Genomic DNA, 24,298 nt, shown 5'->3' with positions numbered 1-24,298 from the left:
TTTTTGTTTCTGAACTTTTCACCCATAGCCCATAGAACCCATTTTTATCATAATATTGTCACTAGATTCCAGGGTATATTATTTATATTCATAACAACTTTGATATTGAGGGTTTATGGATTTCACAACTGCAACAAAATTAGAAAATTGCAGACCCTGAGCTATGATTCATGGATCCCTGGGGGTCTCCGGTAGGGACGGGGGAATGAAGCCTCACAAAGCACTGAGGCTTTCCCCTGACTGTTCCGGGAAAAGATTCAACGCTTCGACAGTGTCGAAAACAGCGCCATCTGGTGGCTAGTAAAAAACAAAGCAGCCAAAAGGCTGTGGAAGAAGTCCGTCAGATGAAGCAGCCACTACACACTCCATACAGTGTTTCAACGTTATGTGCACAATTAAAAGTCTAACACGTGTGTGTGTGTGTGTGTTTTGAATTTTTTCCTCTGATAAATTATTTTACACATTAAAAGTATGGCAATAAATGCCAGTATGAACTAATATAATTCAGTATGATGTAACAGAAGAATAATGTACACGTATATGATTAACAGAGTTGCATATGGCAAGTATTTTTCCTGAAATTATTTGCATAATTCATATTACTTGTATGACTGGGTATTTAACAATGTGACTGAATAAGTTTGAATGAAAATCATTCATTGTGACATGGACAAAAACGATCCATTCATATAAAGTGTGGGACTAAAATGTGAATACTGTGTGATGGGATCATCTGGGTATTAAATGTGCTTGAGATATTCTGGGTATTACATGTGCTTATTACTTGGCAGTGATAGTGCTTGTGTAACTGTGGGAATGACAGAAAGGTAACAAAGATGTTTTTAATTATTTTTATTGAGAATTAAGAGCTGTTTGACAGTGTTGAGGCGGAGTCTATTTCTCCTCTTTGACATTACTTCGCCTGCCTTAGAGAACACTCTTACACATGGTACAGAGGAGTACAAACAAACTGCAATGCCAACGTGTGTAAATTACCGAAACAAAACCAAAAAATTCACTAAGAAAAAAACAAAACAACAAATTATTTGTGACAAGTAATTTGTGATGATTTAAATGTAACATATTGATTATCCAACTTTCATAGTACAGTACTCCTCACAAACCAACCAACCAGACGGAGCCAACGAGGACTCGTAAAGTAAGATCCGGGGTTCAAACATTCCGGCACGCAAAGCGAATCATGGACGTGATTGCACAGAAAGTGAGGCTTCGTTTGCCGTCGATCACGTGACTCTGTGAAAACAATACACACCCCGAAACATAGCTTCACTGGAGGTTGTGTTGCATACTCGAGACATTGCTTGAAGCTTCAGTGTCATACGTATCACCACTACAGTGCACTTGAGATGGCGCTGACGCCATGTCACTGTGACGTATGGCCTCAAAGTACCGAGATAGCAATACGAGAGCAGCTTCTCCAGAGCGGCTGCATGAGCTCTGATAATGACAAAACTATTTCACGATTGGCCAGACTCACCGACGACAGCGATGACATGCTTTTCGTGTTTATTCTGACACCTTCAGTTCCGCTAAGGCTCACAAATCCATATTTTTCTATCAGTAAAAACCCTTTTCATGTATCCTTAATGTTATAGTGTAATTTTTAATAAAAATAAAACTGATAAAAAATATAGAACCCACTTTATTGTTATTTTTTTATAATACAGGCTTATATTGAACTTCTTCTTGTATATACATGCACTGTATTAACCCATTCAGTGAAAAGTGTTTCTGATTGCTACATGTAAAATTCAGACGTCTGTTTATCTGAGAAATTTTACATCTAGTCCATTTCGCCTGCGATAAAGAAAGCAAACACTGCGCAAGAGTCACTACGGGAAGCAGAAAGTGTCCGACTTGATGACTCCGACTGCAAGCGGCATCTCTCACTGATCGGTTACATCCAGCCGCAGCCCAAGTTGAACACACCTATTAGGGCTCCTGGTTAGGGTTAGGCATTGATACATGTTGCCCCGCTCCAAAGTGCAGCGCTGCCCACTGTTTCACCTCCAATCAGGGCGCGTTGCAGAGGGAGACCGCCAACGGCAGCCATTTAACAGAGTCGTTCAAACTGAAGTGATGAAAATCAGAATTCTTGTTTACACCAGTGTCAGTAATTAAACAACTCCAGCTTCAGCTTGGAAAAATGACCTGCGTTCTATATGGCCGTTACTTTCGCCCCCTTCATAGAGCGGTGCAGTGATGACGCCATTTTGTACTGTAACCTGGAAGTTATCACACTGTTTCCCTCGACAAAACCCAATAGGATTTTTTCGATGTACTGTTTGGCTTCTGTAATGTACAAAAAGCTCAATTTAATGAATACTTTATTATCAATCTTTTATTGCTCCTTGCAAATTTCCACATTCACGGCAGTAAATTCACTCATCAAAATCCCTTATTCATTGTTTTTAAAAGAGAGGTCCAACAGTACATCCAAAATATTTCATCATCTAAGAATCTTAAAGCTCTTAAGACAATAAACTTATTTCACCTTTTTAATTTATTTCAGTAAAGTTTTGTTTTTTTGAATGTATATGCATATATGTATAAATGATGCTTTACTTTAATTATCAATTAATTGTATGTAACTTTTACATTTTGCTATGCATTTGTATTTTTGATACCTTGCATTAATAATAGTAATAATTAAAAAAAAAAAAAGTAAAAAGGATTTTCACATAGGCTTTTGGATTATCAAAAAATAAAAACCTCTGTGATCAACAAACGTTTACTATACTAACACGTTTTGTCCATCAAGCTAATTTTCATAAATTAACACAACCTTTATGAAATTTGAAGCCTAAATACAGTCGCCAGAAATAAAAAAAACTAACCCTATGCTATCAACTAACTACACCACGGTCGCGCGACTTCAACGTCACCATCACCAAACTTCCGACAACTTTTCCAAACTTGATTTAAAAACATTTTCCATAATACGGATTTACTCTGTGGATTAATCTTCATCGACGTTTTTTTTGGGAATCGTGCACAGCATACCTGAACTAGTTTATCGGCAAAGTTTTTTCCTGTTCGGCGTGATGACGTTAAATGTCCTCGACAACGTCTGTGGTCCCATTTAGCAACCGCCTTTTTCAATACACGTAATAGCTTATTTTATTTTATTTTTTATTTTTTTAAATCATGAGTGGGGTATTACTGGTGTATTTTATGTCGTAGAATAAAACGTGAAAATATTTTGAGCTCGTTTTCACCACATACCTTGTTTCAGGCTTTTAACCAAAATTCCCATTCCAAACACCCACTGATTTCGGGACGATGGAACCGGAAGAGCTAAAATGGTAACTCGTTTCCGGTTTTTGGCGTCACGAAATGACGTCATCCCTGCACCACTCTATTGGGTAGCTCTTCTCTATGGAGGAAGTAGGTTACTCGCCCCTGTAATACGTTAACGCGTTCGCCATATTGGAAAGGGCCATGTTCGACAGTAAACCAATGGGAGTCTACGGAGAGATGCCAATAAAACGATCGGCTGTAACTCGCCTTATGTTCATCTGATTTTTCAGAACTTTTATTCAAACAGACGCCATACATTTCTATATGTAACTTCACATGCACTGTCGATATCTGAACTAAGCTGCTAGAAATTGCCCGCACGAAGTAGGAGTGTAGTGTAAACAAAAATAATCCTAAACCAAAGTAAGCAGCAGTTTTACTGCTATTAATACATTTAAATCTCACACACCACTTTTTAAAAGTAATGATTATAATACCAATAGTTATAAATTAGAGTGGGAATTTAAATTCAATAATAACAAGAAAAGTGCAAAAGGAAAGTTATTTATGTCAGTAAAACATTCATGCAGATGCTCATTATCTCAAATAACAACAACAACAAATATCGACAAATAGTATAGGCCTAAACACTATGGTGGGGGAAATATATGTTATAAAAGTTTAAATCTCCTTATTAAATATTCCAAACATATTGTCAGGAGTTTTCATCTGTATTGATTTAAGTGATTCATTTTTCTCTTACATTCAAATGCCAAAGCGCATCACAGAAAACGTTGTTGTTCAAATGGAATTGTTCCAGTCTCCTCCCAAAATATGAAAATTGGTTGCACACACATTAGGAACTCATAGAGGATGTTCTCCAATACGACAGAGGAAATGACGTATAGGAGCAGAACTTGTGAGCAGAACTTGTGCACAAAACAGACATCAGAATTTGACTTTCGACAAACTTTGTCTATAGTAGAGATATAAAGAGTGTCACTGGATTGGAAAATGATTCTCAACGGTGTCGTTGTATTGTAATGTGACGTGAATAAGCGCATATGATCGCATAATTGCAGTAACTTGTCGTGTTGACACTAGATGGCACTCTATCCTTATGCATCAGCGTTATTTCTGCTGCAGAGATGTGGGCGGGGTTACTGGGTTGCCAAGTTTCCATGTGCTTTGAAAATTCACGCAACCAATCATACACTATGGACACTTTGGACATGCCAATCAGCGTACCATGCATGTCTTTAGACTAGCGGAGGAACCCGGAGTACCCAGAGGAAACCCCCGCAGCACGGGGAGAACATGCAAACTCCGCACACACAGGACCACGGCGGGAAACGAACACCCACTAAGCCACCATGCTCCCATTATGTTCATTATTGGAACTTATTCCACAGTGCTGTTGAATTCTCAAATCTGATTGGTTAGAAGGTGTTGATTAATTTTCTATAACAGCAGCTCTAACAGCATTGTCGACTGCAAGGCAAATCACAGGTTTCTGTTAACGCACTTGTTCTAATATGTTATACTAAACTATAGCACTTACTGTACACAGGGACCTGTATGGAAGGTGCTCCACACAATCTAAGATTAATAATAAACAAATGAAATCATTTGTTGTTGTTCAACGAAGAAGCACATATCATTTTCAATGAAGCTTTTTGTAAGGAGGTGTTTATTTAGCATTTATGGAAGGAGTCTCCATTGTCAGTACTTTTCTTAACAGTCAGTAGGTTTTCCGCCAAAAGAAAGTCTTCAGGATGGATGCATTTCCTGTGTCTGAGAAACATGAATGCTATAGCTGTTGTAACATAACAGGAACTACTGTTACTCACTGAAGTTTTGAAATATTAAATGTAGCTATAAATGGATAGTATTATGTGTCGTTCTTTAATAAAGTAAAAAAAAAAATACTCTTTGGAAAACTTCCTCAATTCATAAAATTAATAGAATTCATAAAATTCTGCAATATGTATATTTATTCATTTATTACTCTTTGTTTCTCACCCTCTACTGTCCATCCATCCATCCATCTTCTATAGTGCTTTATCCTTTTCAGGGTCGTGGGGAAACCTGGAGCCTATCCCAGGGAGCATCAGGCCTACCATGCATGTCTTTGGAGTGGGGGAGTATATGATCCTGTATATGAACGAGGTGTTACTCATCTGTATATATTCATATTCTTATTCATCTGTACATACAATGAGGTGTTCATAATGTACATATTACTATTATTATTGTTATTTTTCTATTCCTATTCCATATTTTACATGATAAAAATAATATATTTAATATTTATTAAATATTTCTATTCTATTCCTATTTAATGTGTATGTTCTTATCTGTTTTGTGTAACTGAGCTGCTGTAATGAGGGAATTTCCCCAGTGTGGGATCAATAAAGTTGATCTTATCTTAACTTCCGTACATGTTGCCATATATTATTTTGTGTCAACTCATTCTAGGTCTGTTTAATACATTTCTATGTAAATGAAAACTAGGAAATCATTTAAAACATGATTCAAAAACTATTTATGGGAAGTGTGTGTTTTAATTCAAAAATGGAGTATTTACATATATATTGCAGCAGTGTATGAAGTTTGTAAGGGGATTTGAGTTTTCCACATGTGCGGGATTTAAACGCAGACCTGGCAACCCTGTGTGCGGGTGTAAACAGGAAGTGCTGATGATGAGTACAGCTCGGAAGCTTTCTTATCTTCTCGACTGTATGTATCTTGTGTTATCTTGGTTTTATTTTGAAACACGCTCAGGAGTGACTGGTTGCGACATGAGCAGCGATGTTAGATTTATTTTATTGCATGTAGACAGCTGTTCATGTCACATCTCTGTACAGATGTGAGAGAGCTAACAGTTAGCTTAGCAAAAATAGCCGCAGTGTGTTTTAACTGGACAGAAACCTTTACTGTAATTAAAATTGAACATGAAATGTACATAAAAAAAAAAAAACACCTCATGCTTGTTTCACCAGGGCTCTATAAATCAAATTTAGCCTCATCACCTATCAAAACGACAACACCCTTTTGTGCATTCAGGATTTTGTTTGATGCAGCTCTGTATGTTTATGTCTTAAAGTTGCCATTTGTAACTTTTAAAAGTGTTTCTAGTCCTATAATAGTCTTAACATTCAAAAGATATCTGTGATTTGCAATATTGCTGTGCAAAAGATTTGACTAGGGGTTTTTATTCTCTCTCTCTCTCTAGTCATTTTTAGATTGTTCTGTACATATTTCTGGCCCTGAAAATATTCTAGCTTTGAAAGAAGTGCTCATCTCTGCATCTTTTTCCTATAAACAACTCACAAGGCAAACGTAGTTTCAACACGGCGGTCGAATTTTTGAAACGTAAAGGCTCGTATGGTTTTTTTTTTATTGCAATTTGTGTTTTACCTCACAAGCAGCAGAGGGCTCTAAATATTATTAACCGCCACTTTAAGATGAAACGAAATAACACGTATTCAATGATTCACACTTTGGAAAGAGTTTCTTCTGTAATTCCTGTTTTTGTGCCTGTTTGTTGCAGTGTAAATGAGGTGAATCTGCGTGGAGTGTGATCATGGGAAAGAGCTGTAAGGTGGTGGTGTGTGGCCAGGCGTCTGTGGGGAAGACGGCGATCCTTGAACAGTTACTGTACGGAAATCATGTTGCTGGTGAGTCAGAGTATTACTTTTAAAATGAGTATGTTGGGTTTTTTTGTTTTGTTTGGTCAGTTTCACTAAAACATGAACGTATGTTCTTGCGGTAGGTTCTGAGCCCATGGAGACGCTGGAGGACATCTATATCGGCTCGGTGGAGACGGACCGAGGCACACGGGAGCAGGTGCGTTTCTACGACACACGGGGTTTGCGTGACGGCGTCGAGTTCCCACGCCATTACTTCGGCTTCGCCGACGGCTTCGTGCTCGTCTACAGCATCGACAGCAAAGAGTCCTTTAAGCGCATGGAGGCTCTGAAGAAAGAGATCGACCGCTGCCGTGACAAGAAAGAGGTCAGAGTCTGGAACTGCGTCTTTATCCGTTCACGTAAATACTGAATGACGACTCATTCATGATTGATTCCGTGAAAGTCTCGTCTTACCTTACACTAGATATGTTTACACGCACCCGTTTTCCTCAATCCGAATGAATTCAATCCGATTGCAGATTCCGAACGTATTGTTTATGTGTACTGTAAACATTGCAATCCGATTCAAATATTCACTTACGTGTGCGTTACGTTTACTCCGAACAATACTTCTGCGCAAGCTCAGAGCGTCTGTCGGCGTGTTCGCACCAAACGGAGGAAAACTGAGCAAGGTATTCAGATCGAGTTCAATCGGATTGATCGAGGTGTTAACATGAAGGCTTTTCAGTCCGACTGAGCTGTCAATCCGATTATTAACGGATTATTTGGTTGCATGTAAACGTACATACCGTAGAGCCGTCGTGTTCCTTACCTAAGGTATTTAAACGCATTAGAAAATGAATGGACCTGTAGTTTTGTACTGCTTCAGACTGAGTGATGAGTTCATATCGCATCAAACACCGAGCAGGAAAATCACGATGAGGCGAGATTTTATTGATTGGTCATTTTATCATAAACTTCTAATGTTTTGTTTTTAGTTCTTCATTTATTCACAGTCGGTTTTTTTTTTGCACAGTATATCATGGATATATTCAAATATGAATGGCTGTATGGATAAGATGACCACAAAATTGACTTGATATACAGTGCTGTGAAAAAGTATTTGCCCCCATCCTGATTTCTTCTGGGTTCATGTGTAGATCTCGTACTAAATTGTTTCAGAAGTTAAAACAAAATCTAAGACAAAACAAAGGCAACCTGAGTAAACACACAATACTGTTTTTAAATGATAATGTTATTTATTGAAGCTAAAATGTTATCTAATACCAACTGGGCCTGTGTGAAAATGTATTTGCCCCCGTAGTTACTAATTCCCCAAATCTATGAAACTGCGTTCATAATGGGGTTCAGCTGGACTAGACACAACCTGATTACTGCAAACCCTGTTCAATCAAATCAACACTTACACAGAACTTTTTCAACAGCGTGAAGTTAGTTAAAAGATCTTACGCAGTAACACACTATGCCGAAGTTGAAAGAAATTCCAGAAATGACGAGGAAGAAGGTGATTGAAATACATCAGTCTGGGAAGGGTTACAAAGCTATTTCAAATGCTCTTGGACTCCAAGGACCACAGCGAGAGCCGTTATCTCCATATGGAAAAAATCGGCACAGTAGTGAACCTTCCCAGAAGTGGCCGACCTTCTAAAATTCCTCAAAGAGCACATCTAAGGACCTACAGGACTCTCTTGAAACAATAAAGGTCACTGTTCATGACTCCACTATCAGAAAGACACTGGGCAAAAATGGCATCCATGGAAGAGTGGCAAGGTGAAAACCACTGCTAACCCAGAAGAACATTAAGGCTCGTCTGAATTTTGCCAAAACACACCTTGATGATCCTCAAACCTTTTGGGAGAATGTTCTGTGGACTGAGGAGTTGAAAGTGGAACTGTTTGTAAGACAGGAGTCCTGTTACATCTGGTGTAAACCAAACACAGAATTCCACAAAAAGAACATCATCGCTACGGTCAAGCATGGTGGTGGAAGTGTGATGGTGTGGGGATGCTCTGCTGCTTCAGGGCCTGGGGAACTTGCATTTATTGAGGGGAAACATGAATTCCTCTCTCTAGCAGAAAATCCTAAAGGAGAATGTCCGGTCTTCAGTCCGTGAGCTGAAACTCAAGCGCAACTGGATTCTGCAGCAAGACAATAATCCAAAGCATAGGAGTAAATCCTAGTCCTGGAAGTAAATGAAAGACTGATGTCCAGTTATCGGAAGTATTTGGTTGCAATTATTGCTGCTAAAGGCACAACCAGATTTTAAATTTATGGGGGCAATTAGTTTTTCACATGGGTCATAGGTGTTGGATAACTTTTTTGCTTCAATAAAAAAATGTATGAAAAAAATAAAATAAAATTGTGCGTTTACTCAGCTTGCCTCTGTTTTATGTTGTACTTCGTTTGAAGATCTAAAACTATTTAGTATGAGATATACACAAAAACAAAAGAAAAACCTTATGATTTTTATATATCTTTTTATATATCCTGTTGTTTGTCTTGTCTCTGTGCAGGTGACGATTGTGGTCTTGGGGAATAAGCTGGACACGGCTGAGCAGAGGAGCGTGGACAGTGAGGTGGCTCAGCAGTGGGCTCGTCAGGAGAAAGTCAGGCTCTGGGAGGTTTCAGTGACTGACAGGCGCTCTCTCATCGAGCCCTTCGTCCACCTGGCCAGCAAGATGACCCAACCACAGAGCAAATCCACCTTCCCTCTGAGCCGCAACAGGAACAAGAACAGCGGCTCTCAGGACAGCTAGAGAGGGAGGAAGGGAACGAAAAAGTGGAGAGACGGAGAAGAAACACTGGAGAGGAACATGAAGAACTGATTTTGTCTGCACTGACATTTTCACGAACACCACATTTCTCATGAATGAATGAATGCTAGCTTGATGAATAATTGTTTATTTTAATGCATATTATTTAAGTTTTCTGTAGAATTAATGAAGGACAGAAATGTTTATGCTTCTAGCGTTTAACGTGTTGTATAAAAGACGCACAGTTGAACCACATCAGAGATGTTTGATTGTGTAAATGAAATTTTATGTTACTGACTCACAGATCATGGCGACATCACTGCTCAAGGTTTATGCTTGCCTGTTAATGACATTCCTTAAAATATTAAAATATATTGTGTATATACTTCCAGTGCTTATTCGTGGTTTTAAATATTTTGTGAAGGCATGAAATTATTTTTGTACAATGTTCTCTGCATTTTCCATTCTCACCTAAATGCTGTTACCATAGAACACTGTTCAACCAGCGAGATATCTCTCTCAATGCTGTATTTGTGTGTTTGTGCGAGGAGTTCAGAGCACATACTTTGGCTAACAAATTAAAAGTTTGCAGTGCTGTAACCCTTCAGGATATACGTTGTCCATCTGTAGAGTGTCATTTCCTGTCCAAAGCCTACTTCACAGAATGAAACACACACATCAGCTTCCTGAACCACAATTTCAGTAAATCGAAGATGACAATTCTGTTCACAAATGAGAGATGAGCAATATAGCAAACAATATTATATATCATGATACTTGGAGACAGTTTTGTTAGATTAAAGATTGCGAACACTACCGGCAAAGCACTAGGACTACATTTTAAAAAAAGGAAAAGGAGGGAAACGCAAATACAAATGTGTATATATACAGCCAGGTCTATAAGTATTTGGACAGTGATACAATGTCTGTAATTAATAAATGGTTAATGCAGTATTTTTGTTAAACCCCTTGAATTAAAGCTGAATGTCTACACTTCAATCACATGTTGATCGTTTCATTTCAAATCCATTGTGATGGTGTACAGAACCAAAATCACAAAAATTGTGTCACTGTCCAAATACTTATGGACCTGTATATATATATGTATGTATATATATATATATATATATATATATATATGTGTGTGTGTGTGTGTGTGTGTGTGTGTGTGTGTGTGTGTGTATGCATATATAAAAATGTGTGTATGCATATATATATATATATATATATATATATATATATATATATATATGTGTGTGTGTGTGTGTATGAATGTATGTTTGTGTGTGTGTATACACAGGGTGAGATATAATTCATTTTGTATTTATTGTTTATAACATATGTGCTGCATGCTACACATTTTCTGAGCCGCTGTGTCATGTTTTTGCGGATTCTGTTTTTGTTCCTGATTTTTCAAACCCCCCTGTATTTTACTGTCCAATCAGCTGCTTGTTACTGTAATAATAGAGCTTTAAATGTACTGACGAGTCCTGTCACAGTTCTCATAAATATGTATTGTGACATAACTGAATACAATACCAATATTATCTCTCTCTCTCTCTCTATTTTTTAGTTTAGCTAATTTCATGGGGTTTATATAGAAGAGTGCAAAAGTCAGCTGACCCGTTTTACTCCAACAGCCAGCAAGAAAGTGAGCAAATCTTAGCTAAGGTCACGTCTCCCGTTTTCCAGTCGTTTACTGCTTTAACTGAGTTCATTTGGCTCTGAACCCTGCCGTGAGCATGTCAGCGTTATTTCTTGGAGAGAAAGAAGCAGAATTGCTTTCTGTTTGCCCTTTATCGCTTTTTATGGGGCAGGTATTTCATTTCATTCTTGGCTAAGCCTGCAGTGACCTTAAAATGGGGGCTACTCTCACCTGGCAGGGTATCTCTGATAAAAATGTCCCTGTGTGTGTGCGTGTGTGTGTGTGTGTGACAGAAAGAAAGAAAGAAAGAAAGAGAGAGATGCGAATGTGTGAGAGAAACATCTTCTGAGATAGTTTGGGCAATACTGCATATAAGACAGAAGATATTAAAACGGATGACGAGAAGTAAGATTAAATGATGAAATAACATTATTGTAAATTCCCAACCTAAACATTGCATATTAAATCACACTCTGACTTCACATGCTCTTTGGGTGGTTCTGTTTACATTTTCAAGGTCATAATTATAAAGTTTATTACACAGCTAACATTAGCTAGTTACCTGATCTATGTTATTGTTTTATTTATTTATTTATTTATTTATTTATTTATTTATTTATAGCACTTTAAGGCAGCAGTATTTACAAATGGGACCTTGGGAACCATTTTAATAACCGAGACCTTTAAATTCTCATCATGATGAAGGAAAAGACGGTCCATAGAGTTTAGTTCTTTATGTGTTCTATATATAACAGTTTGTGGTCATCGATTAGGCTATAGATCTTTAACCACCGGGAGCACGGCCATTTCAGACTATAAGAGGTTTAAGCAGCCATTTTGGGCTCAGAGCCAGGATGTAGCATCTTTAAATAAGTAAATAAGTCAGTAAATAAATCATTAAAAAGTAGGTAATAAAAAGGTAAATGTTAGCCAAAGTAGATAAGACGAATGAACTACCCTGCAAAAAAAATTATTTAGCAAAAAAAGATACCACAGATTTGATATCAGGCTGATACCAACAAATAATGGATGTGGAACAGATATTAGAGGGGAAAAAAAACCAAATTCAGACGGATCCTGTAATAAATGGAAAAGATTGGAACTTTTTGCTGTTTTGGATCTGGAAATGTTCACATATAAAAAGACATGATTGCATTTTTTGTTAGGATTAATTCTATTACATATATACTATATTGTATTTTATATAATAGATTTTTTATGTGACGTTTAAAATTGTTTTGTTTTTTTTAAAATATAATTTATATAATTTTTGTTTACTCATGTTCTCATGATGTTTTTGGCTTTCTGTCCTTGATGAGGTTTTTGTCGTATGTTCTTCTCTCACGTTTTTCTTTGATGTGTTTCTCTTATTAGCCTTGGGTATGTCATTTGCACGTGCACTCCAGTATATAAGCTCGCTGGGAATATCCAACGTTTAGACTATCGAGTGCCCAGGCTGTCTTGCGCTCATAATAAACCACCATTTTGAATCCACCCTGGCTCTTGGTCTCCTGATTCTTCAAACAGCTTACTTCTGGTAAAACTGCAGCATTTTGATCATCCAGAAAAAAGATTTACATCACGTTTGAAGCAACTATTTCTAGAAGAAGAACATTTACAGCTTGAAATGTTGTAAAAGCATCCAAAACAGGCTGAATAACCTTATCGCTGATGTACAACAATCCCGTAAGGAATATTAGATACATTTCTCCATGTTCAAGATATTTCCACTAGTGTGTTTAACTTCAGCGGTGCACTTAAACACAAGAACGTGTGTGGGAAAGTAGAGGCAGTGAGAAAGGGGAGGCTCTGAGGAGCATGGGAAGACATTACACACATTCAGTTCCTTCAGTGCTGCAGTGTAGCTACGACTGTTTACTCATCCTACAGATGGCATTTAATCAGTTCAGTCTATACAAAGGAGAACAAGTGGCAAGACTGCCAGTTGGTCCACTGATTTATTCTGAGAAGAAAGGGTGATTTTATTCATTGGAAGTTTTCCAGATTTGGAGAAAGAGTGTGTGACAGAAGAGAAGGGTTAAACAGGACCGTCGGCTGTTTCGACACTTGTCATTCTGACGCAAGGCAAAATGACAAGCTCTCTCGCTCCAGCCAATAACCAGCATTCCCACGAGCCCCAGAAACAACAGGCACATCGCTGTAAGGAAGATCCAATTGATTTATTTTCTCTCTCTCTCTCTTTCACTCTCTCATTTTCACTCACTCTCACTCATGCTCTGTACAGAAACAAACAAACAAACAAAAAAAAAAAACAGCAAATCAAATAAAAAGACAAGAATCAGAACCTGTTCAAAAATGTTCAGCTTCCTTTGTTGTTGTTTTTTTGTTTGTTTTTTTTTTGTTACTGGGTCAAAAACACAATGAACAACTATATTTCCGTTCACAGATACTGGCCATGTCCCTTTTAAGAAGAAATTCAGCTCATCTTCTCATGTCTTAGAAATAAATAAAAAAAAAATCTGATTTATGAACAGCACTGTTGGCATACAGACAGCGAGACAGAGAGACACACGACATACCGTACCCTCACTGCTCGGTTCTCGGTCCTGATGAAATGCTTACGCAGAGGAATGTGCGCGGGACACGACGTGTTCGTTTGTGCTTTAGGACCCTGTGCTTATGATTTGTGGTTTGTGAATGTAGCTGCACACTTGAATGTTTGAACAGTTATGATGAATGTAGTATTAAAAACACATCTGAACAGAAGCTTATTAATGAATATGTGTCATTGTGGCAAGAAGGAGTGTGTGCGTTTGGGAAGAGAATTCACTCAGAGCGTCCTTAGATTCCTTAGAAGCTGCCTAAAGGAATACTCCAGTGTTTTTTTTTGTTTTTTTTTTCTTTTGTCACGTGTGTACCGTAGGCTATGTACGACATAATGACAATGACAGAAACCCGTTTAATCTAATGAAAGTCTAACGGCAATTAGTTGGGGCAGTTGTAAAATCTATACGGTTGTGTAGAAATGAAGCTCTAAATTGGTATAACTGGTCATTTCTGAGATTTTTTTTGAAGGAATAACTTGCGCTTGTGTGTGGTTGTGTGTGTCTAACTGCACAGAGACACTGGAGATGTATAGCTGAATATCTGAATGCAAGAACATTATTAATAATAAACAGATCATATGTTCTACACAAACACATATACGAATAAGAGATACACTATAGGTGAGCTAATTTTTTTATTCTATTTGTTTTTTGTTTTTTTTTAGAAAGCTTGTCAGAAAGGTTCATAGGGTATCTGGTTGAGATTAGAGGTATGGGGATCCCATGGAACCCAACAAAAAAGTCACCCAAATGGTAGGGGTAGGGGGGTTACTTTTTAAAAACATTATTATTATTATTATTTTTTTTACAAGCAGTCAGATATGGAGCTCGTGGCACTAACAAACACCATGTTCATTAACATAAAAGTACTGCGCTGATTCATCAATTCATAGCATTTATTCATTTATACATCCTTAGTAACGGCCTGGTCAGGGTTACGGTTATGGTTCGAAGTAGACTACTAATTTATTTCTATTCGGGGAAACAGAACAGACGAAAGTTGTTAGAAAATTGCGAGAGCAGGTATAAGCAAAAATAAGCAGGATTAAAAAAACAAACAAACAAACAAACAAACAAAAAAAACAGTCCTGCTCACATCTCTAGTTGAGCCCAGTTATGAACTTGAGTGATGTAGCTGAGGTTGAGGAACTGTCAGAGCCAGAATCCAAAGTGTAACCATTTCTACCCAGTGTTTTCTAGTGTTTCCAGGGGCATAGTGTTACGGTTCATAATTAAATAAAAAAACTAAAAATAAAGAAAAAGGCCACGCCTACCTGGGGTTTAAATCCGAATACAGTCGCAGATAAACAGATTAGAGATAGTGATTTGTTGCACCCCTAGTAGACCGTATTGCTTGACAATACTCCATAACTACCAGCTTTGGTAAGACTTTCTTTCATGTTATCCTAAGACCTTTATTGCCATTTTAGCTGTACATTATATAGCAGTATTTTAAACATCCACTGTCTGCCCTTAGACGTTCGTTGCAAGTCAGTCTGAATAAACAGGGTTTCTAAATATCGTCTTGTCTGTGGTAATCCCACGTAAACTACAGATTGAGTAGATAGAGATTAGTTTGTAAAACACTAGAGTATTCCTTTACCGTATGAGAATGCATGCGAATGGAGTGAGACCTTCCTCTCTTATTGCGCTTCCACCAAAGCAAAATAGGACTACTGAAGTCACTTTTAAAAGCACTGAAGCAAATTTGCTGTCTTGTCACCGCTGGCAACTGATGTTTCCATGGCTGCCTTCTGTCCGACAAGACGTACCATTACACAGATTCAATCTCATCCAGAGTGCAAGGGGAAAAAAAAAAACAACGAGAAAATGTCACAGACCTTTTCATTGGCATTAAGTCAACACTACCCAAGAGGAAGGAGGACACAAAGACAGACAGCAAGATGGCCAGTGTCACAGAGAAAGGTAAAAAATCATGGCTAAATTTCCATTTTATATAAAAGGAAATGTGTATCACACTCTGATTATGGCTATTGCAGCTCCAAACAGTGTTATTGCTCAACATATTTCACATTACTGAAGGAGAGAACAAGCAGAACAGATAGATAGATATCCAGGGCCCTTTATGTGTGTGTGATGATAACCGATATCATCTACATACAAGCACACGTGCATATACACACACATACGGAGAGACCGAGAGAGAGATTTCTGAAATTTCAGGAAAGGTCGTAGTCTGTAGATGGATCAAAGACAAAAAGGGTTTTCAACAAACACAAACAAACTGAATTTCATTTCTTTGTACTACACATCGGGAGGCTTCCTGGGTCATTGGATTACTTTAAAAAAAAAAAAGAAAGAAAGAAAAAGAAGAAAAATTTTAAATTTTGAGTCCCTCGAGGAGTTTTTTTGCGATCGCAGAAATGAACGCAAAATCAAGAAAACTCTTGTATTACTGAATTCAGAATAGCTTGCACTTGTAAAAAAAAATCACTGCAGATTTTCCTCTGTTTTTGGGCCGAGACGCGTCACGTGACGTCATCACGACGCGCATTTATCCAAAGCCCGCTCCGATTCACGCGCTTTGAACATGAGTGCAGCTAAACGATCTCATTCACCAACAAACATCACTGCGAAAGACAATTTCGTGCAACTGCGATTTCGCCAGTTCGAGTAGTTTTCCGCTAAAAGCACAAAAATCTTCGTGCATCGCAATTTTTTTTTAAAAAGCCGCAGCAAAAATCAAGCTTTTTTGGCCGCAACGATCACAAAAGGAAACTCTACCAAATCCTCTACGGACTGATTAGCAGAAATTCAGCAGGTTAAAATTCCGGTCAATTAAACAGACAATTAAAAAGACTTTAGCTATATTTTTTACTTAATGTACAAATAACAGACTGTACATTTTATACACCATTCTTTTTGTTAGTCTCAACATGTTACCGCTATAGCTTTCTATCAAAAAGACTTATTAAGTAGCTTCTACTTCAATTGTGTCTTTCTTTCTTTTCTTTTTTTTTTTTAAATCAAAACGTTAACATTTCATTAACTGAGTGCGTGTTTTATCTTACTCTCCAGCACTGCTGTTAAACTGGATGATGTTGTAAACCCTTTTTCGTCTTTGACCCACATCCTGACCCACGCCCTACGCTTGCTCTGCTCCGGGTTGGATTACAGTATGGCTGATGCTTTACTTTGTTTAACTTCTCCTCTGATGGAGCTGAAACAGGAGCCCTGAGTCTCGCCCGTCACTGTAGGCTTTGAAGCTGAAATGTCCCAAATGTGATAAGACAAATCATTTAATTATGCTGTTTTTTTTACACTTTGCATAATCTCTCTCTCTCTCTCTCTCTCACACACACACACACACACACACACACACACACACACACACACACACCTTGATTTCCTCCCAAACTGATAATTTTTTTTCAATATATTAAATCATAAAAAGTAGGTAAATATACTAACTCATTCTTGGCATATGTTCTTATTTCGTAATCTTGGCGAACGATAGAAGACCCTTCAGATAGAAATTGTTCTTATCATAGCAATAATGACTCAACGATAATGACTCTGATAAAGTTTCTACATACTCTCTACATATTTATAAATCTACATACAACCTAATATAGACAACTTTTTTTTTTTTTTAAAGTAATCTTCTTAAAGACTTTATAAAATATCTTAATATTTCAGAACATGGAAAAAAACCCCAAAAAAAACAAACAGGTAAATGAATGTACTGAGTGTAACAGAGTGAACAGCAGCACGTCACTGCAGATCCACAGTTAGACGCCAGCAGTTTTCAGCTTGAATCTTAATCTACTGCTCATGTAAATATGTGTGATGGTCACCGATATGAATTTCAGCATGTTTTCATGTACTGAGAAAAGGACAAGAAAACCTGTTTACTCCAAACTCACTTCTAACGGAAGTCTAAAGGGAAGGTGTTTTCTTTTTTTTTTTTTTTATTCCACCATGTTCCTTTTTTTTGATGAAAAAGCTTTAAGCAGAATTCTTATCTTTTTTCTTTTTTTGTAGAAACTTGTAAATTAAGCTCTAAAACTCACATATGGATTATCCCAAAACCTTTGGGAAAGGGTTTTTATCCAGAATCACTTTTCGCTGTATTGGTTCTATGTTGAAAGATGAATAAAAATACAAAAGCACAGAAAGCACTTTCTCAAGACCTTTTCTGTGCTGGAATGTAACAATTACTGTTTTGAATTAGGGTTAGAGAGTATTTTAAACATTGCTGCATGGAATTCAACAGCACTAAGACGTCCACAAATCAGACTTTCAAGAATTCATGAAAGTCCATCCATCCATCTTCTACCGCTTTATCCTTTTCAGGGTCACGGGGAACCTGGAGACTATCCAGGGAGCACCGGGCACAAGGTGGGGTATACCCTGGACAGGGTGCTAATCCATCACAGGGCACACTCACATACACACTCACACACCCATTCATACACTATGGACACTTTAGACACGCCAATCATGCATGTCTTTGGACTGGGGGAAGAAACCGGAGTACCCACAGCACAGGGAGAACGGAGAGCACATGGCCCCGGAGGGATTCGAACCCCAGACCCTGGAGGTGTGAGGTGAACGTGCTAACCACTAAGCCACCGTGAGCCCGAATTCATGAAAGTGTTACACATTAATTCAAATCCAGCACTGTACAACGGTATTAGACCCCTCTAAAGACGTTCTGTATGGTGCCTTCAAAAATAAAAGTATCAAAATGATTACTATATTGAGCACCAAAACAAAAAACAGTACGAATCGTACTTTTATTTAAAATGGAATAAATTCTCTTCTGTACACTGTCATGCAGATTTCTCAGCAGGCTGGCTGGTAGTTTGTTCCAGGTTTCATGGAGAACCTTCCTTGATGATGTTTTTACTGATTTAATTTTTCATCAGATTGATTAATGCCTTGATTTGTGTTTTTTTATGCAGTCCATTACTTAAAATATTTTTGGTAATATTAGAAAGAAAAACGTTACTATTTGGAAATGTAATTTTTTTTTCTTTTCTATTCAAATACCAATGAAGCAGGCATAAAATTTACATTAAAAACCATAGGTACAAAACGTACATAAAAACAGAAGGTGCCTAAGACCTATGCACAGTACTGTATTTTAAAAATCTTACAGCGCTGACGAGGGACTTTCGTCAGAAACGTCCTATTTCTCTGGAAATTCTACGTACTACGACACATCTCTTTCTCTTTTTGTCTATATTCACAAAAATACTCTACAACTGTACTGTAGCAAACTACTGGTGCGATGAACACCGTTCTTTCGTGATTTGCAATCGCAGAAATTCAAAACTCAAAATCCAGCAAACTCCACAGAATTCGGAGGAGCTTGCAATTTTTCGAAATTACCACAGATTTGTTTCATAGTTTTTGGGCCAAGCCGCGTCATGTGACGTCATCACAACACGCATTCACGTACGTTGAACATGAGTACAGCTGAAAGGTCTCATTTACAAACAAACAAACATCACTGTGAGAGAGCGTGCAGAACAATTTCGCGCGCTTGTGATTTTTCCAATCCGATTAGTTTTCAGCAAAAAAAACTCGCAAAATTTTGAACAAAATCGAGCATTTTTGGCCACAGCAATCACAAAAAAACCTCTGCGAAATCCTGTACGGACTGAAAGGATATTCCCTCCGTTGTTTTTTTATAGGGAGAACACTGTCGAATATGTCGGTGCAAAATCTCCCATATTCTGTTCAATTAGATTAAGACCTGCTGACTGTGAAGGCCATAGCACGTGTTTTTCATGCTCGTCAATCTATTCAGTGAGTCCTTGTGCCTTGTAGTTGTGGGCGGGGTCATCCTGATACAGAGACCACACCCATCAGGAATAGAATTGTTTCATTATTGGATAAAGGTGATCAGACAGAAGAACAGACTGTATCCATACAGAGACTTCCATTATAAGTGAGGTACGTGTAAACAGGCTTTCTATTCATCGAAATTCTTGTCAGTGAAACGTACACATACGCACAAGTTCTACATGTGGTAGATAAAGATTAAAATTAAAACCGCTGGAGTATTCCGTTAGAAAGTCTCAATTGGCAGGAAAAAAAAAAAATACAGTGCTCCGCCTTGTACAGCAGAGAGCGCTGCTGTATGACGGAGATGAGCTGCAGTGTCTATGAGACAATGAGGCTGATATGTGTCACGCATGCTCATACACATACTCATACACACGCTCAAATAACATGACGAGAACTGAAATTGTAATCGGGTGATATGAGATGGATTTTGACTGGCAGGATGACCTTTGTGAGATCTTAATGAGATAACACTGAGAGCAAAATATACCAACATGCAGGGCCGAAATGTGAGACTGTTATAATCATCCGTGTGTGTGTGTGTGTGTGTGTGTGTGTGTGTGTATCCGTCTTACTCACAATCATCTAATCTATGCAGAAAAGATTGGAACGCTGATTGTGTGCGAGTGTGTGTGCGTGTCTGTGTGTGTGTTAGCAATCGAGCGCTGATTTGCCTGCAAATTGTCATCTCAATGCACTGCACATGTACTCACTGATGATTCCATGATGATTACCCACAATGCAAAGCGACAGCTCTTATGGTTTCCAGGGGAGCAATAACATGTTTGTTTGTGTTGGTGAAAAAAAAAAAAAAAAAAGGAATGAAACTTCAAATCAAAAGGCATAAACATAGATAAAAAAAGAAGAAGCCTCGAGTAAAGGGATGTTTGCATTTGTCTCACTAAGAAATGTGCTCTATTTCGCTAATGCTGTTGTACTTCTAATAAATTACACAGTAAACTCCTATGGTTAATGTCTTATAAAACTATAAGAGGTCCCAGTCAACTATACGAGGCTCCACGCATTTCCCTGGAGGCGTGACCTATCAGTCAACCTCTATTTGAAGTAATAGACAGAGGTGGGCGGGTCAATGAGGTCTCTAGGGCCCTCCCCCAGCCTGGGGGTGTGCGCGCGTGCGTCTCCTCTTGCTTCCATGTTTTCTCTCGAATCATCTATCACTGTCTTTGCTTTCTACCTTTCTGTGCTGCATAGTTCAAGAGTGATCCTCTTGTGAGGGCCACAGTCCTAGAGGAGAGTGCAGAAAAACTGGAGTGTGTGTATCAGTTTTGACGTTTTTAAGACCATATTGTGTGCTCACGTGTACTGTGTGTGAAAGTAAACCGCATCGCTAAATCATTCCTGTACCATAACCGTGTGTGTATGTGTATGTGTGTCTGTTTATGCATACTTTAATAAGGTGAGAACAGAATCGGTGTGTGTGTGGCCCGCAGTGGTCCCGGCGCAGGCCGAAAGAGGGTGGGGCCTAAGATCGGAGCAGGAATGAAGGCGGCACCGGCAGGGTGTCGGAGAGCGAGTGGATTGGCTGCCATCGTGCAAAGTGTGGGCGGAGTTATAGGAGCGGACAGGAAACTGGTGGTGAAATTTTTAGTCAGCTGCTTCTGGAGAGCCAGTTTGGTCTAAAAGAGAGAAAGAAAGTGATGTGAGTGATGAAAGAAACCCCACTGCCGACGGATATCGGCGTAAGTAAGTGACGATGAAACGTTTTACGTAACGAGTAAACGTTTATTAACATGGACATGACAATACGCAGGCCAGACAATATGCATGTTGTCCAGGCCCGGGCCGAACCGTTTAAAAAGGTCCCCCGAGGAAACACAACCCGAAAAAATGTCAACGGTTTTAACACATAATCAAATGTATATCTCACTCTAACGCAATATTCAGTACTGCTTTAAGAGCTCTGCCATACGCTCACAGTTAAACAGACCTTTTTCTTTTCGTTTTCGTGTGCCTGACTTATGGGACATCTTAGTAGAGTAGCTTGAATGACAGTAACTAATAGCCGAAGATCCTCATATCAAAAAATGTCTCTCATTATCCGAGGAAATTTCAGTGGGTGTGGAAGCTCTTACTTTCAAAATGCAGCAGACCAAGCTATCTTACAAAATACGAAAAATGATTCATTTTAAAATATGAATTATCTGACGAGTTGCAAACGATGCGTAGGCCTGCATTCTTAACCGTCTCAGTTAAACCCTCCTTTGTCTGTCACCTAGTCTGGGCTTGGGACAGCTTCACCGGTCGTTACTATTACATGTAACAGAAAATGCTCAACTAATGTATGTTAATGTATTAATAGTAAAGTCTAGTGTCTTCCAGATGTCACACAAAATGGCCAAAAAAAAAAAAAACGAACTTTCTGTTGATTTTGATGATATATATTGTTGGCTTGTTGCAGGATAGACTGTATAGAGATAGGAATTATCCACATAAAAATGCAGACATATTTAACGCAGGTCCAGGAACAGTTTATCCTGAGGTTATGTAAGTGTAAAATGCACGTTCAACGAGGTTCAAATTCGATCAGCATCTAAACCAGACAAAACTATCAGGTGTAAATGAGTCTTCAAATGTCTGATAAGAATGCTTATAGTGACTCAGACTGGCGTGCAGGTGTGTTACTCACCTGTGAAGAGAGAGAAGCGAGACTGTACTGGCTAAAGACTTTTTTCATGGCTGACACGGCTCCTCCTGCATAACCATTCCACCTGACACTCTGCTAAAAGACATCATCACAACAGAGTGAAAACCGTGAGACGCATCTGTCTGTGTGACCTGAAGCGTGTGTGTGAGTGTGAGTGTGTGTGTGTGTGTGTGTGTGTCTTACCAACACCGCTGAGTATGGTTGAGTCTTGCTGTGAGGGCTGAATTTGGGTTTGGGCGGCTTTCCGGCCAATCTGTCTTTATGTCTGCGACTGTTCATGTGCTGGAGTAAACACAAACAAATATTAATGTTATATGAATACAAATCTGAACTGAATGCAAATCCACTCATCGCCTTGTTGACAGCGATTCAGTTCTCTCATGCATTTTCTCAGTGTGGAACAAATAATGAGATAACCCCCGTCAAGTTATCGAGACAAATCAGACTTGATTTGATGCGGCTGCACAAAACATCATTTGTTAACTGCTATATAAATGGTGGCTGTTGATCTTTAACTGGGACGCATCAAAAGTTGGCCTTTTCAGTACATTTTGAAGCAAATCACGATTGCGAAATGCTACCTTTATCCATATCATTCAGCTGGTATGTCAGTAGCTAGTTTTATTTTTTATTGGATGGTGGCAATCTTTCTGAGAAACAGAAATCATATGGAAAAGTAAAAACCTCGACGAAAACCATAACGATGGTACAGCAATCATGACCTGAACCTAAGCAGCATACACTATATTAAACTAATTTGGCTTTATGCATGTCATACGCTTGGAGCTTGTGACATGTTTAAATCAGAGAAATCTTTTCAGTTCAGGAATGGGGTGTACACAAAAAAAAAAACAAAACTGCACGCCAACATAAACGTAGAAAAACAAGCTTCAATCTGAAATCCGAAAGGGTTCTTATGGAGAAGTCTGAGTTTGGATTTTATAACATGGATTTCAGCAGGCTGTGGCCTAAAGCGCAGTCTATCTTACTGTGAATCGACCTGGATTGGCTATAAATGCCACTGCTTGCAGGTGGATGATCAAGGGTTCATCTGACTTTAGTCTTTCTTCTTCGGGGCAAGCAAACGTAATATTATTTTTGTACATAGTTCTCGCATGACGTCTGGTAAACTGTCAGTTATATAAAGTTTCACTGCCTTTCAGAGAAGTGTGTGTTACCTGGTTGAGCTGGGTCTCCGAGTTGACGTGGATCTCACACACTTCGCAATGGAAGCTCTTGTTGCTCACGCCCAGGCTGCCCTTGTTGGCCAGTCGCTTGCTTTTACACGCGGCACGGGAGGACAGCGCCTTCCCTCGTCGCCGTGGCAACACGCTCTGTCCCTCCAGCATCAGTTTGTGCTTGATACCTGTGAGGAATTAGGGTCAGGAGTCACGAACGCGGCCCGAAACACAAAAACTACGACCATGAGCTAAATCATCATCGGGAAGTTTTGACAATACTTCTAGAACTACATGGCTAAACACTGTTTCTGGTTATTGGGATAAACAAAGCCTGTACCGCTGTTGTGGGCCTCCAGCTGAGTGACTGAGTTGACTGTCACTTTGCAGACAGGACAGTGCAGGTGATGCTTGCTCCTCCTGGGGTCTTTCTCCCTCGGGGCCTCTTTAGCCAGGCTGTCCTGCTCGGTGCCTGTCTCGCTGGGACCAGCGGCGTCCTGCAGGCTGTCTGAGTGCTGCGAGGGAGGAGAGGAGACGGCCACATCTGCGCACGACACCTCAGATACCGGAGTCAGAACCACTGATCTGACCTGAACCTCGCTCAGCTTCACCACCGAGTCAGAGTCACACTGAAGAGCTATGCAGACATAAAAGGGAGACACAGAAAGAGAGAGGCGGAGAGACGGAGAGATGTGGGGTTACCGTGCGATTCAGAAAAAAAAGAAGACAAAAGAAGAAAAGTCATTGAAATCTTTTATT

The 24,298-nt window shown here is 38.9% G+C and overlaps 2 protein-coding genes across 2 annotated transcripts in view; one reads left to right on the top strand and one right to left on the bottom strand.

Annotated features, from left to right (window-relative positions):
* Positions 1 to 5,923: 5,923 nt before the first annotated feature.
* nkiras2 (NFKB inhibitor interacting Ras-like 2) lies at positions 5,924 to 10,267 on the top strand. The gene is made up of 4 exons (XM_053615492.1): positions 5,924 to 6,000; positions 6,815 to 6,941; positions 7,037 to 7,278; positions 9,428 to 10,267. The coding sequence occupies exons 2-4, from the start codon at positions 6,848 to 6,850 to the stop codon at positions 9,668 to 9,670; spliced, it is 579 nt and encodes a 192-aa protein (XP_053471467.1). The 5' UTR covers positions 5,924 to 6,000; positions 6,815 to 6,847; the 3' UTR covers positions 9,671 to 10,267.
* An 8,451-nt stretch (positions 10,268 to 18,718) lies between these two features.
* Positions 18,719 to 24,298, bottom strand: part of znf385c (zinc finger protein 385C) — a 111,309-nt gene continuing 105,729 nt past the window's right edge. The window contains exons 6-10 of the mRNA XM_053615417.1: positions 23,880 to 24,176; positions 23,540 to 23,727; positions 22,545 to 22,643; positions 22,344 to 22,436; positions 18,719 to 21,333 (exon numbers count right to left, since the gene is read on the bottom strand). Of these exons, the coding sequence (XP_053471392.1) occupies positions 21,106 to 21,333; positions 22,344 to 22,436; positions 22,545 to 22,643; positions 23,540 to 23,727; positions 23,880 to 24,176 (905 nt within the window). The 3' untranslated portion in view covers positions 18,719 to 21,105. The remainder of the gene's footprint in view (positions 21,334 to 22,343; positions 22,437 to 22,544; positions 22,644 to 23,539; positions 23,728 to 23,879; positions 24,177 to 24,298) is intronic.

The sequence above is a fragment of the Ictalurus furcatus genome, chromosome 2 (genome assembly GCF_023375685.1).
Source record: "Ictalurus furcatus strain D&B chromosome 2, Billie_1.0, whole genome shotgun sequence".
In the NCBI taxonomy this organism is placed as follows: Eukaryota; Metazoa; Chordata; class Actinopteri; order Siluriformes; family Ictaluridae; genus Ictalurus; species Ictalurus furcatus.
This window is presented reverse-complemented; position numbering and strand designations above follow the sequence as displayed.

What these genes read in the sequence shown, in the direction of transcription:
- nkiras2 (XM_053615492.1), top strand. Translation starts at nt 6,848, where the DNA reads ATGGGAAAGAGCTGTAAGGTGGTGGTGTGTGGCCAGGCGTCTGTGGGG. An exon ending in GTACGGAAATCATGTTGCTG is followed by an intron (nt 6,942 to 7,036) that starts GTGAGTCAGAGT and finishes TTCTTGCGGTAG; the next exon opens with GTTCTGAGCCCATGGAGACG. An exon ending in GCTGCCGTGACAAGAAAGAG is followed by an intron (nt 7,279 to 9,427) that starts GTCAGAGTCTGG and finishes GTCTCTGTGCAG; the next exon opens with GTGACGATTGTGGTCTTGGG.